The 14617-nt window shown below is 57.9% G+C and overlaps 4 protein-coding genes across 4 annotated transcripts; 3 read left to right on the top strand and 1 right to left on the bottom strand.

Moving 5' to 3' along the window:
- Positions 1-147: 147 nt before the first annotated feature.
- Positions 148-2322, bottom strand: ColSpa_10943 (signal recognition particle receptor subunit beta; the record flags this gene model as incomplete). Its single annotated transcript, XM_049277155.1, has 4 exons — positions 148-393; positions 458-1692; positions 1751-2036; positions 2098-2322. 4 exons carry the CDS (start codon positions 2320-2322, stop codon positions 148-150), a joined length of 1992 nt encoding a protein of 663 aa, XP_049133112.1.
- A 582-nt stretch (positions 2323-2904) lies between these two features.
- ColSpa_10942 (protein transport protein yif1) lies at positions 2905-3972 on the top strand (the record flags this gene model as incomplete). The annotated part of the gene is made up of 4 exons (XM_049277154.1): positions 2905-3000; positions 3036-3119; positions 3218-3745; positions 3808-3972. 4 exons carry the CDS (start codon positions 2905-2907, stop codon positions 3970-3972), a joined length of 873 nt encoding a protein of 290 aa, XP_049133111.1.
- Positions 3973-5159: 1187 nt separating this feature from the next.
- ColSpa_10941 (uncharacterized protein) lies at positions 5160-6054 on the top strand (the record flags this gene model as incomplete). The annotated part of the gene is made up of 3 exons (XM_049277153.1): positions 5160-5258; positions 5366-5445; positions 5544-6054. 3 exons carry the CDS (start codon positions 5160-5162, stop codon positions 6052-6054), a joined length of 690 nt encoding a protein of 229 aa, XP_049133110.1.
- A 4273-nt stretch (positions 6055-10327) lies between these two features.
- Positions 10328-14418, top strand: ColSpa_10940 (two-component system protein B; the record flags this gene model as incomplete). The annotated part of the gene is made up of 2 exons (XM_049277152.1): positions 10328-10373; positions 10412-14418. The coding sequence occupies 2 exons, from the start codon at positions 10328-10330 to the stop codon at positions 14416-14418; spliced, it is 4053 nt and encodes a 1350-aa protein (XP_049133109.1).
- Positions 14419-14617: the final 199 nt, after the last annotated feature.

The following is a 14617-nucleotide window of genomic DNA, read 5'->3' as shown; positions in this document are numbered from 1 at the left end:
ATCATCGGGTCTCCAACGCAAGAAAACCCCAGCCGTTAATTTTTGTTTATTTCATTCAGGTCATATTAGAAGGAAGTATGTGTGTGTGTTCAAAAAACCCTGCCCAGAGAAGACTGCCCCCCCTGCCTATGACGGGGGACGTCGCGCTCAAGAACTGCTCAGGAGCTTCTCGACGGCCCACTTGACCGAAAAGTTGCGCAGGTCCGAGTAGTGCTGGCCGACGCCGACAAAGAGCACGGGGACGTTTGTGGCGTGGACGAGGCTGACGAGGGTGCCGACCATGTTGCCGACCGTGTCGCACTTTGAGATGATGAAGCCGTCGAGGGTGCGGACGGCGCCGAAGGCGGCGTTGAAGTTGCGGGCCTGGGCGACCGAGTCGGTGCCAACGAGGGCCTTTGAGGGGCTGTGTGTTAGTTTTTTGTGCTACTTCAAAAGGGGACAGGGGGTGGGTTCTTACCTCGCCGACCATGAGGATCTTGTCGGGCTGGGCAAACTTGGCAAACTTCTCCAGCGAGGACATGAGGCGCTGGTCGTTGTGCCTGCGGCCGGCGGTGTCGATGAGGACAACGTCGAAGCCCTCCTGCGCGGCGTGCGAGACGGCGTCGCGCGCGACGGTGGCGGCGTCCTTGCCGTAGCCCTTCTGGTACAGCTCGACGTGGCCGCCCTCGCGGACCGTGAGCTCCTTGAGGTTGCGCACGTGGACGGCAAGCTGCTCGACGGCGCCGGAGCGGAAGGTGTCGCCGGCGGCAATGAGCACCTTGTACTTGTTCTGCAGCAGGAAGAAGCAGATCTTGGAGAGGTTGGTGGACTTGCCGACGCCGTTGACGCCGACGATGGAGATGACGTAGGGGCGAGCCTTGCGCAGGGACGTCGCGGGCGGCGCCGTGATGGCGTCGATCTCGCGGAGGAGGTCGAGCGAGGACGTCGGCGTGAGCATCTTTGTGAGCGAGGCCTCCATGGCGGCCTGGATCTTGGCGTTGATGCTCTCGAAGCTGCCCGTCTTGACGCCCAGGAGCTCCTTTTCCACGCCCTCGCACAGCCGGACGGCCGCCTCGCGCGCCACGTTCTTCTTGAGGAGGTGCTCCTCCATGCCCTTCATGGCCTTGTCAAGGTCCGCCTTGGTCAGGGTTTTGCCGCCCACAACGTTGCGGAACAGTCCGCCGATGGTGCTCAGACCGGACCCGAGCAGCCCGCCGGAAGCCTCCGGCTTGGAGGAAGTGCTGTTCTTGGCCTGCGCCGAGGCCAGGATGTTGTGCACCTCGTCGTCAAGGTCCTTCAGCACGAATTGTCCCTTTGCCGTCTTGGAGCCCCATGTCGTGTGGTCAACGTGCTCAACGGCGGAGGAGCGGGCGGCGGGCTCGGCCTCCGAGTCGCTCGTCGCCGACTTCGGAGCAGCCGAGTAGTCGAGCACCACGTCGTCGTCCTCGTCCGCCATACCGTCCGCGTCCCACTTGCGGCCCTTCTTCGTCGACGATCTCGTCGCGACCTTGGGCCTCCTGCCGGCGGATTCGTCCCCAGACGAGACGGGGCCCGAGCTGCCGGCCTTGCGCGCGCGGCGCGACATCTTGGCTACGGGGCCGGCCTTTCCTACTACAACACCGCCGGTTCCGGGGGTCGAGGGCCGCGAGGTGGTGGGCGTCGCAATGGGGGTCGAATCGTTGGATGCTCCGTTCGCGCCGTTCAGACCGCGTCCTGGTGACTCGTTAGCATTGGTCGCGTGATGGCACGGCGCGCGGCGCATTCCGCTTACCCCTATAATGCAAACCCGAGGGAAGGGGAGGGTCATCGCCGAGGTTTCCAGACAGCGTCTTCTCCTCCTTGGCGAACTCGGCTTCCGAGATGTTGGAGTCGCCCTTGGGCCCCGTCGTCTCCAGCTCCCTAACCTGCTGGTCAAAGTACTCGTCGAACTTGTGGCATTCGACCAATGTTGTATGGGGCTTCGTCAGCTGCTCGCCGTATAAATCCACAAAGATCGTCTTGATGTTGTCGACAAGCTTGTCGATCCACGACAAGTGGAGGAGTGATCTGTAAACGGCCTGCCCACACGTCCGTCAGTGTCATGCATGGCTGGGCGCATTGATTGTTGAGGGGACATACCACGAAGATGACGCCTAATTCCTTGACAAACGTATAACGGAGCGTATGTTGGTCGCGCTTGTATGGGGGGTTGCTGGCTGCGGACTGGCTCGAGGCAGCGCCGCCCTTCTCCTCGATGAAGACATCGGCGATGAAGTTGTTGATGACGGAAGGGTTGACAGGCGCATAGCTCCTGGACCAGAGGACCACACCGGAGGTGGTCAGGATCTCGAACGTATCCAACATTGTGTATGCGCTTCGGTTCCTTGGGTTGCGGCGACACAGAAGACGTGGAGAGTGACGACAGGTAGAGCAGAGGAGGGAGGGGAACCGTTGGTTTGGGGCAACTTCCTCGATGATCCAAAAAGCTGGCCTGTGGCGCAGACTCGTGGCCGATAAGGCGGGCTGGATGCACCTTTCGCAGATGGGCGGCTCCCGCATTGCTCGAGGCCCCTATCGATAAGCTCCGGAGCTGAGGATAATCCGCCAATCTGCCGCACTGTCTGGATCTGCAATACGCGGCCCATCCGTACAGTGTGAACTCGGAGCTCGGCCCCTCGCTGATGACATGGAAGTAAACACATTTCCATACCAGCTACATCCACCTCAGCTTGCGGCCCGCCAAAGACGACGTGGACTCACAGAAGGGAGGCATCCCAACATCCGCGACGCCGAACGTCCTCTCCAACACAGCTCTCCGGTTCCCGACCAGACCCATTCGGCATACTCCTCAACGGCACGACCGAAATCACAAGCTTCTCTTTGCCCATCATGCAGCGTCCACAAACATACGGGCAGTCGCCCCCTTGCACCACCCTGTACCCCAGCATGTCTCGACGGTTCCTCAGCTGCGCTCGCCCCCTCCGCCCGTGTCGCAATCGCAATCGCAACAAGGCTACGGCAGCCCCTATCAGCAGCAAGGCGGTACGAGTGGGAACGTGTTCGGCGCATACGGACAGTTCATGAACGACCCCACGGCACAGGTCGCGGCGCAGTTTGGACAGACGGCTTTCAAGCATGGCCAGGAGTACATGGAGCAGAACGTACGTCAAGAGAGAGGCTCCAACACACGCATATCTTTGCAGGGTCTTTGATCTCTGCAAGATGCATCGGACCTACACGAAGCTAACCCATGTTGCAGTTCAACCGATACGTCAACGTCAACGCCCTGAAGCACTACTTCAACGTCTCCAACTCCTATGTCATCAACAAGCTCTTCCTCGTCCTCTTCCCTTGGAGGCACAAGCCGTGGTCGCGCAAGCAGTCCGTCGGACCTAGCGGCCAGGAGGGGTGGTATCTCCCGCCGCGGGACGACATCAACAGCCCTGATATGTACATCCCCGTCATGGCCGTTGTGACGTACATCCTCCTGTCCACCCTCATCGCCGGTCTCCGAGGCCAGTTCCAGCCTGAGCTCCTCGGATACACGGCGTCGACGGCTCTGGTGATAGTGGTTGCGGAGATCTTGGGTCTGAAGCTGGGCTGCTATCTGTTGGGCATCTCAAACGACTCGCAACTCTACGATCTGATCGCGTACTCAGGGTACAAGTTTGTTGGTATAATTGTTACCGTCGCCGTGGCTGAGACCTTCAACGGTGGCAAGGGCACGGGCGGCTGGATTGGCTGGTCGGTGTTCCTCTACACATTCCTGGCCAACTCCCTGTTCTTGGTATGTTCGCATCGGTCCCCTGTTGCAGATGTGGTAATGTTATAAACTAACCTCCCTTTCAGATGCGGTCTCTCAAGTACGTCCTTTTGCCCGAGAACGCGGCCAACGGCGCTGGCCCTATGCAGACGGGCGATTCCCGAGCCAAGCGAAACCAGAGAACCCAGTTTCTGTTCTTCTACTCGTACATCGTTCAGCTGCTGTTCATGTGGATCCTGACGAGACCTTGATCCCACAACTCTTGGGGGTTAATGATGCAAAAAGTACGAGACCAGAAGATTGACACTGAAAGGCGTCTAGGCGCAGCTGGAAAGAAGCATGCCAGGAGGTCAAATAGAAGGGTGGTTGCCGGTTCCAGGATAACCCGTTACGAAAAAGCGAGGGTCTCCTCCGGCAACCGAACACACGTGTACGATAAATGCGACACGTCACGTTTTTAGAGCGCGTTGGTGTTGTTTGCTGTTGAGCCTATTATGCGGTTGAGATATGTGCGATGGCGCCGCCTAGATTGAGCCTGAGACGAGGAAGCTCAATCCCTGTAGTTTGGAGTTACCAGGAACAGGTTACGAAGCAGAGGTTGAGACGAAGAAGTACAAATCAATAACAAAGCTGTCATCCATGTCAGCGTTAGAAACCTGCATCATGATGTTGCATTACAATGAGCGGCATACCATCATGCAAGCGACGTGCTGCCTGGGCGCTGTTTTCCCAATAAGCTTTGGTTGGTTGACACGTCAAGCTCCTTTTGTTCGAATCACCTTCCTTGCCGCTGCCTATCTTTCAAGCAGGCAACAAGTCACCGCCCAGGTTACAGTGTCATATAGAATGAGAATCGGCCCCTAGCATTGGCTCAGAGCCAATATCGAATTGCAAGCGTCCAATAGAACTCGTGCTTGATGCTAGTCTGAGACTTTGCCCAAAGCTGCCTACCAGAGCTCACCATGTCTGCTCAAACGGACAGCTGTCTGTAGCCCCGCAGAAGCGCAAGCTTGTCCCTCATTCGCCGACCCCGAACAGCGGCCGGCCGCCTCCACACGAACCGGGGCTCATCCACGCCTTGCCGTTCCAGCATCCCTCTCCTCCACATGAACCCCGCCAAATCTTCAATCCCCCGGCCCTCCATCCCGTCCGCCAGCCCTCAAGCTTATGCCGATTACAAATTCACCAACCTCGAGCGTCCTTTTGAACAGATCTCAAGAACCTTGCGTTAGTTGCGCATCGCGGCATATAAAGATTGCCAGCTGAGACACCTCTCAAGCTCACATCTACCAAAGGGATATCGCTCCTGCCCTTGCATAACCAGTCCCGATAGCGTGTCGCTCATCGCGTCTCACAGCGAAGACTTCTCGGACACGTACACCGGACCTCACCATAGAGCTTTGCAGACCGACTTTCCCGGAAACCATAAGGCGTCATCATGGCCTTTCCTCCCATCGTCACGGCGACGCTCCAGTCCGCTGTCCTCAGCGGGACGTCGAACCTGTTGGCGCAGGCCCTGACGGCCTACCAGACCGATGTATGATGACTCCACGCGCCAGGACCACCGGAAGGATGTGATGCATCGTCGCACATCATGACGCCGTCTGCCTGTGGCCCGAGATTCATTGCTAATCCTGCGACCAGAGCCAACTGGTCATCGACTGGGTCCCCATCTTCCAGTTCATCATCTACACCATCATCAGCACGCCCCCCAACTTCATGTGGTGAGTCCTCACCCGGGAACACTGCTCCCGCAAGGGTGTCGATGCCTTCGATCGAGACCCGGTACCCAGGCCGCACTGCATCGCTGACACACTCGCAGGCAAGGGTTCCTCGAGGAGACCTTCCCAGCCTACCACGTGTCGCCGACCAAGCGCGCCATCGCCTCGGCCGCGGCCAACGACGAGAAGGAGCTGGACCGCGAGGCGCGCGAGGACAAGCTGGTCGAGCCCAAGCTCAACATCCGCAACACGGTCATCAAGCTGGTGCTCGACCAGACCGTCGGCGCCGCGCTCAACACGCTCGCCTTCAGCATGTTCATGCACAGTATCCAGACCGCCATGACCCGCCCGGAGCACCTCGCGGCCGCACACCACTCGGGGCCGTACCTCTTGTCGCGCGGCGCCATCGACTACGGCAAGGTCGACTGGCGGGCCGTCGTCCGCAGCAGCCAGCTCGAGTTCGTGCCCATCTTCCTCGCGGGCCTGAAGCTGTGGCCCATGGTTAGCTTGGTCAACTTTGCCTTGATCAAGAGCATCGAGGGCAGGAACTTGGTGGGTTCCCTGGCCGGTGTTGCCTGGGGTATCTACATGAGCTTGGTTGCGGCGCGTTAGGGTAGTGCGTGTTTGATGGTGGTATGAGCCATCGACCGTGTTGGGCTAGCAGGGCGTGGGGATACCGGCAAGGGTTGACTTTGCAATCATAGCGACTATTAGAATGAGACGGGAATCATGTCTTAGATGAGATGCGCGCGCGCGCGCGAGAAAGGGAGAGGGAGAGAAAGAGAAAGAGAGAGTGAGAGAGAGAGAGAGATGAGGATTGTTTTGCCCTTTCTCACATTGCTTTGAGGCAGCAGGGGTGGTGTATCTCAGACTCGGAGAATTCAAGATAGATCAATGACTGTTTCTACAGCGAAAGCTATTCCATTCTACGGTAATCTTGCCCTGGGTCCAGAAATGCATCCCATTCCTATCCGTATAGCATTTGCATCATCAATCGGCCCCAGGGTACCCTTACAAGGAATGCCAGCCAGCTGCAGGCCTCGCGTGTTAGAGAAACGCTGCTGACGGCATGAGTACTCACGAGTGCGAGGTGAGACATGTTCCCGGAATGACATTCTTGAATGGGGTCGTGAAGTGCATCTTGCCTACATGTAAAACTGGTTTGTCGATATTCGTTCTTGCGTCACCGAATTGGCATGTTTGAGGGGTCCAGGGTTGCGAATGTCTGAGATACATGCCTCGGCCCGTGGAGTCGGGCTGGTTTTATTACAAGATGCCATTCACCAGAAGAAGAAGCTTGGTAGATGCTTGGTCATTCCGCGTGGAGCTCAAATAGAGCTGGACAAAACAACATCTTTGATGCTTGAATTTTGGATGCTTAAGTTTGGCGATCTGGCGCTTGCGTCCAAATGCACATACGGCTTGGAGGCACCGCGACGAACCAAGCCTGCCCACGCTGGGTTCTACTGATCTCGGAGTGCTTTCATTTGCACCAGCAGACAGGGCCAAAGAAAAATCATCTGACGTTTGTCACACTTCGAACTGCATGGCACTATCTAGGGAGCTGAAGGGGTTGATAAATGGGACTCTAGTTGCCTGCCCAAGCCGCTGGTGAGACGGTTGGCTTGGTGCGAATGACGTTGGAGTTCCTTAGCAAAGACATGCGGTTCCCGTTAGCGTAACCGCACGTCCATGAACTCGATTAAGAGAGACGGTGATTGGATGGCAAACGAGGGATGCGAGGTCGTGTCTCTCTATCCGGACTGCTGTCAAGAACTGCCCCCCTGGGTCGTCACCGGATAGCCGCAACATGTCAAGTCCTGCCGCGCACCGAAAGGAAGCAGAGGAAAAGAGCACATGAAGGGTGGAGAAAGAGAGAGAGAGAGAGAGAGAGACCATCAAAATTGAGTGCGTGCCGGTCGATTCGATACTGGTTTCACATCGAGTCCCCACTCGGCTCCATTCGAAAGAAAAAAAAAGCATGTCGAAGGCCACTTTGGGCCATGCAGGTGAGCGGTGTTGATGGTCCAGGGCGCTCCGGAACCTGCTCCTGAGTCAAAGTGTCGGGCATCCTGATTGGGCGCGCAATTACGCGTCGGTGAGCGGCTGAGAGGAAGACATCGCGGCGCGGCCTGTGATTAGCCAAACACCTGAGAAAGATTGGAGTTGATCTAGTTTCCTCTGCGGGAACGAGGGCGTTAGCGTACAAGAGCCATGTGACGTCACGAGGCACGGCGCAGAAGTCGGCCGCGCTTACGCCATACCATGTTCACGGCGGGAGCGGGAGGCGATCTGACGACGGCAGGCTGCTGCAACTGTGCGTGAGCGCAGTGAGAAGCCTCTCATCCAGCGCCCAGGAACGGGGTTGAGGCAGAACCGACAAAACAAAACAAAACAAACTCGGATCGGACTCCGAAACTAACGAGCTGGACGCGAGCGTGGAGTTTGGCGAGGGGGCCGACGAGAAGCACTAGTGGTAATGGGAAGGGATTTCGCATCTATTGCTACCCCACGTGTGAGGTCGGGATGACGTGTAGGGAGCAACGTCACTGGCAAATGAGCGGGCGTTGCGGTGTGCCACCAACTGTCTACATTGTACTTACTAAGATACCTACCTACGGTACCTAGGTAAGCGAGCCCAACAGCTAGGACGGCGTCGTCTCTTTGCCAGGCATGTTTTGCGGGGTTAACTCTCCGGAATGGCAGCTTTGTAATGAAAAGAAACGGGGATAATTGGAAGAAGGCCAAAGAAGGATGATCCGAAATTGAGCACGAGTTTAACAGTCACATCACGTCTGATTTGGTTCCGCCTCTCTCCCTGCTGCCACCACTGCCATTGAAGCTTGGAAGACGTCAAAGGGGGGTTGCGCCACGAATGCGCCTCTGGCCGCTCGTGATTGGCCAGTGCGCCATAGATTCCGTTGTGGAAACAGCGGCCGGTGTGCTTTCCTCTTTTTGCGAATCCCACTTTTTGCCTGCCCCCGGTTCTCGTGGCCGGCTGGTTTACAGCATTTTTCCTCCGCAGCGCGCGATACCTCGAGACTGACAAGCTCAAAAGAGGTCGTCGACCTCTCTGACTCCAATCAATAGGTTTGGGGGCCGGGTCCCACGCTTAGACGGGTACCATCTTGTTGATCTCTGCCAAAGCTGTCTTTGGGTCCGAATTCCCGCCTGATCTGATCTCGCCCAGTATCGAGACGTCCGTCCACCTCAGTATCAGCCACATGCTACGCACGCTTGCACGACGATCCGGGAAGACGACCCTTCTTCACCGCCCACGCCCTGGCCCTGGGCTCTGCGCTTGTGGCTTTGATCCACTCGATCACGATCTTCGCTCTGCGTTACCGAGTCGAAGCAGCGAGTACGGCGTGGTCGTAGTCAGGGGGGACGGTGCCTGTCTATGAGGGCGAGGGCTGAGACGCACGGCTGGGAGGGGATGGATGGCATGGAAGCACTAATCAATCGTAAATCATTGTCTCTGAGGCCCGTCGCTTATTCTCTCCCGTCGAGAACTCACAGCTTCCCCTCATCCTGGAACACCCCCTTTTTCCAGCCTTCACCAACGCGCGTGCTCGTTGTAACGGGGTCACGATCCCATAGCGGCTATCGTCATCGGACTGCTTCCCGACTCCCCCCGTACCTTGTCTGCCCAGTGCCCAGTGCCCAGTCTGATTGCTGATCTCCCAACCTTAGCATACCGGCCTGAACTAACCTTCCCGGAAGGGCACTCCGTCTCTCTTGCCTACCACACCCACTGTTACCCTCCTCGCCTTGCCGTTCCAACGACAACCAGAGTCCCCTACACCAAATCCAGGGTCAGAACTCGCCTAGATTTATTTCTTCTGTCTTTCTCGAAGACTAAGGGGATCGGCGATTAGGTGGCATCAAAGACCAGGAGGTTATTTCTGACGAGACCGCCATCTGCGTAACAAGCCACATTGCGACGTCCGACCTTCAGCCCCCAAAAGCTAACCCCGTCTCCGTGCCCGTCTACGTCCCCCGAGGACCGGTTTCTCTCCACCAGTGATATTCATTTCCCCTTGGTCTATTCTCCCAAACCGTCTTGCCATCTCATCTTCTTTTCTGCCCCTCCAGGCGCTGTTGTTCGTCGTCCTGCAGCTACACGACACCACACGCAAGCCAAGATAGGCATATCGCGTCCGCATAGCTTTTTGCACAACCAACTCGCCTGCCGCGATCCGAAAATCGGCCAAGGTCCGATGCGAGATATCCACCCGGTGCAGATTTCCACAACCACCAACCGCGCAACGCATTCACAGCAGACATACCGTGTCCTGCTTCTCCGCTTGACAAGCTTGATTGGGAGCACTACCGAAAGCCCACCAAGCCTGACCCGCCCGTTAAACTCTCTCTCGGTCTGGTCACAACAGACCAGGTGTGCCGCCGCGTGCGCCCATGCCACCCGGCAAAGAAGAATCGCAACTTCCGAGCTCAACCACCCTCGTCCACCTCATCCACTTGGGACCACTCTTGTGCACGTTGGCCCCCCCGGCTCGCTTCCGACGCTTTTTCTCTCTCTCGGCCACTCACCTTGCGCCCCTCCTTCCGCATCTACTTCTGCTGCATCGCAACCCCCCCAAGCATCACTCTCACCTTGCTTTGCCCTTGGTCAGCACGCGCGCCTGTTGACTCAAAGGTTACCTTCTTCGGCGGGTCCGACCTGATTCCCCCAGCTCCTTTTTGATTTCTCAAGGAGGAAACCACAGGAAGAGCACAGCGCCCAGGTGTCGCGCCTGGTCTGACTGCAGGATCCTGATCCTATTCCCAAACGGCCATTGGTTGATGATGAGAGAAGACACAGATACTGACAACAAGACCTGCCGATCCCTTGGCTGAGTGGACGACTCGCACCCTGCCCGCCGCCATGCATCCCCCCCGCTCCTCGGTGTGGGCGTCGTCGACCTGCTCGAGTCCGACCCGCGACCGAGCTTCGTCGTGGCGGTCCCAGCCTTGCTCAAGGACTCTGCCGACGCGGAGGTCGTCTACAGCAACCCGGCGCTCGCCAGCAAACCAGCCCTCTACGAGGTACTCGCGTCCATCTCAAGCCGCGATCACACGAGGTTCTGGGACTGGATCACCGCCCAGGACGTCAACCCGTCGCAGTCTTTCCTGTACAACAACCACTTTTGGACTCGGAACCCCGTGCTTTCCAAGTGGGTGGTTGTGAGTTCCAACGACTTCCCCACCTCGCCAGAGCCGCCTAGGAAGGTACGCCTCGACACGTCGGGAGGAAGAGAACCTAGTAGCGGGATACTGCACTCGCAGACTTTTACTGTCCCATCCGCATCCTCGCCAGACCCCTCCGAAGAGGATATCCTGTCTCACCCCCGAATCGTTCGAGCCACTACTGAGCCGCCCTTGGTTCTGCCAGAGTTCATGCCGGACCAGGAGCCTTTCCTCGACATGGTCGATAGTGTCGACTGGGATGCAACGCCCCTCGGGCCTATGGACCGATGGCCGTCACTGCTTCAACACTCGTACAGCCAGATCTTGTGTAACTCTCAGCCCACAGCCATCTACTGGGGCGACAAGTTCACCACAGTCTACAACGAGGCGTATGGAGAGATGATTGGAGCTCGGCACCCCGACCTGATGGGCCGCTCCGTGACCGAGGTGTTCCCTGAGATCGCAGACCAACTCAGAGATATGATGGAGAACCCTGGGCAGGGTCGGCGGGCGAACAACGAGGAGGTGTTTCGATTTTTCGTTGAACAGCGCGACGGTCCGCCCCTGGAGACGTACCTGAAATGGTCCATTGTTCCCGTTATGCACAACGACGAGTGCCTCGGCTTCATCCACCTGATATCAGACACGACTCTGTACCACCTTTTCCGCCGACGGATCCAGATGTTGGTGGACATGGGCGAGGAGTTGGGTACTGCCAAGGACGTCAAGTCGTACTGGAGCAAGCTGATTGAAGAGCTTTCGGAATGCGATCCTGCGTACGATATACCGCTCGCCATGCTGTACTCGATCGGGTGCGATGGCTCGCCAGATTCCGGAAGCGAGCCACGACACGAGTGTAATTACGTTTGCCGTCTGGAGGGCGCTCTCGGGGTCCCGGCAGATCACCCAATCATGCCTCAAACCCTTCGACTAAAAGAAACCGACGCAGGTCTGGCGCCGCAGTTCCGAGCTGCACTACGCAACGAGGAACCTTTGATAATCAGCACATCCGACGGCAGTTTACCGATAGAACTGCTGACCGGCTTGCAGTGGCGTGGTTTCGGCGACCCTTGCAAGGCCGCCATCGTCCTGCCTATCCGGCCCACCAAGGAGGAGGAGGTCATGGGGCTTTTGGTGCTGGGCCTCAACCCCCGACGGCCTTATGATGATGCCTATACACTCTACATACAGCTTCTTGCACAGAAGCTTGCAACCTCGCTGGCATGTACGGTCTTGCTGGAGGAGGAAAGGCGCCGCGGAAGAAATGCTGCGGAACAAGCTGCTTACGACCAGGCCATGTTGAAAGAGAAGCTGGCGTATCAGACAAAGGAGGCAACGGAGTACACACGGCTATTCCAGACAGTTTCCGACTTCATCCCCAACGGCTTCTCGATTGGTGACCACCAAGGAAACATCACCTTTGCGAACGGCCTTTGGTACCGCATAACAGGATACCCCGATTCGACGGCGAAGGACGGAGGTTCTTTCTCCTGCGTGTTGGAAGAGGACCGAGCGAAGATTCGTGAGGCGTACAAAGAGCTGCAAACAAAAGATGAGGTCGAATTCGAGTTCCGTGTGCGAGGGACCGAACACACGAATAACATGTTAACACGGAGATCCCCTTTCAAAGCCGACTTGTATAGCGACCTGGACGACAAGATGGAGAGATACGTCATGGCCCAGGCCAAGGCGGAACGAGCTACGGACGGAACCATCATCCGAACCTTTACCTGTCTTACGGATGTCACTGCCCACAAGCGGACAGCCGACGAAGCGACCCGACGAGCCCAACAAGCGGAGAACCTGAAGAGAATGGCCGAGCTTGCCACCGTCGGAATGTTCGACATGGATACCGGAGGACGTCTTCTGGGCGCAAACAACGTCTTCTTCGAACTGTGCGGCATAAGCAAGGTGGATCCCATGGAGCATGAGGTGCGGCCGTGGGAGGTGTCGGTCGTCCAAGACGACCTACCAAATCTAAGCGAGAGCGTCACCCGGCTCGTGTCTGAGAAGAAGCCCCAGACGGCCGAGATCCGTCTGAAAACCACCTGGACGGCCGAAGACGCGGGGGGGAACCAGATCACAGCGCCGCGATGGGTAAACGCCACATTGATGCCGGTGTGCAATTCGGATGGCATTGTTCAATCATTCACTGGATGTGTCAGCGACGTCTCGTTACAGAAGTGGCAGCTCGAATTGGAGACCCAGCGAACCGAGGAAGCGATTGACTCGAAGCGGCAGCAGGACAACTTCATCGACATGACGTCCCACGAGATGCGAAACCCGCTCAGCGCCATCGTCCATTGCTCCGACGCCATCATTGCCTCTCTTGCGAGATGCGAGGAGCTCGTCAACCGGCCGCTCAGTCCGATGGTCCACAAAACGCCCGACGAGAGCAGCGACAAGCACTTTGATGTGAAGCAGCTCCTCTCGGACAGCATCGAGAACGCCGAGACCATTGTTGCCTGTGCGCAGCATCAGAAGCGGATCGTGGACGACATCCTGACCATGTCCAAGTTGGACTCGAAGCTCCTGGCCGTCACTCCCTGCACAGTCAACCCGGTGCAGATTGGAGAAGAGGCCATCAAGATGTTCGACGTCGAGGCGCGCCGTGTGGATATTGACCTGAAGATGACTGTCGACAAGTCCTACAAGGAGTTGGGCCACGTCTATCTCGACCTCGATCCGTCTCGCGTCAAGCAGGTGCTCATCAACCTGCTCACCAACGCTCTCAAGTTCACGAAATCCGGCTCAATCCGGAACGTCTCGGTCTGCATGAAAGCGTCCCGGGAACGGCCGACCGACGAGACGTCCCCGGTAACGTTCATCCCCCGATCCTGCAAGGAGGAGCTGGAGTATGAACAGCCTGCCCTCGATGGTCGCAGAGACCCGGTGTACATCATGTTCGAGGTCAAGGACACCGGCCAGGGTCTGTCCGAAGACGAGAAGTCCAACCTCTTCAACCGATTTGTGCAGGCGAGCTCGCGGACGCATGTCAAGTATGGCGGGTCAGGACTCGGGCTGTTCATTTCGCGGCGCTTGACGGAGCTGCAGAAGGGGGCCATCGGCGTGTCCAGCTTACCAGGGGTGGGTTCCACATTCGCCTTCTTCATCGAGGCATACGTGCCGACCGAAGCGTCACGGAAGGAAGCCGAGTCTGCGGCCGCGGCTGTCAGGATGGCGACTCTGGCCACTGCAGCCAGCACCCCACTCACCGTCCCCCGGGTCAGAGCCCCCACGAACGATCAAAGAACACCTGGCTCGCGGCGAAAACGCCCGAGCCACGACCCCCGGCTCGATGGTATCCTAATCGTGGAGGATAACCTGATTAACCAGCAAATCACCCGCCGGGGTCTGCAGGATAGGGGGTTCACCGTCGACGTGGCCAACCACGGGATCGAGGCGTTGGAGATACTGATGCAGTCCATGGCCCTGCAACACCAGGGGGAGCAGGAGTACTTTAGCCACAATACCTCGGGCGCTGAGGCGCCTCCCCTGGCCATCAACCTGATCCTCATGGACATTGAGATGCCGGTGCAGGACGGTCTGACGTGCACACGACGGATCCGCGAGCTGGAGCGCGAGGGGAGGGTGTTTTGCGCCAGTGGTGGGAGAATCCCCATCATCGCCGTCAGCGCCAACGCGAGGCCAGAACAGATGCAAGACGCCAAGAACGCGGGGTGCGACGACGTGCTCGTCAAGCCGTATCGGATGCCGGAGCTGATTGAGAAGATGCAAGTGGTCGTCCGGCGGATGGAGGGTCTCTCACCCGGCTCGCCTATGCCGTGACGATGGAAGCGTTTGCCGACAAGCTGGTGGAAGGGCGGGGGAACAGGATCGGTCACCTGGATCACCAAGGGCTGGTGATGATGCAAGGACGGATTTGGCGTTTAGGTAAAGGGAACCCCAGCGGGACTGGGCTCGGGGACAGGAACTGCTTCCGGGCATTGGCTCGGCCACACCGTTTGTCATGGGATGATTGCCCGTT

This window comes from Colletotrichum spaethianum (genome assembly GCF_022836535.1).
Source record: "Colletotrichum spaethianum MAFF 239500 DNA, contig40, whole genome shotgun sequence".
Lineage (NCBI taxonomy): Eukaryota > Fungi > Ascomycota > Sordariomycetes > Glomerellales > Glomerellaceae > Colletotrichum > Colletotrichum spaethianum.
The sequence above is the reverse complement of the archived record's forward strand: the minus strand, read 5'-3'. Positions and strand labels throughout refer to the sequence as shown.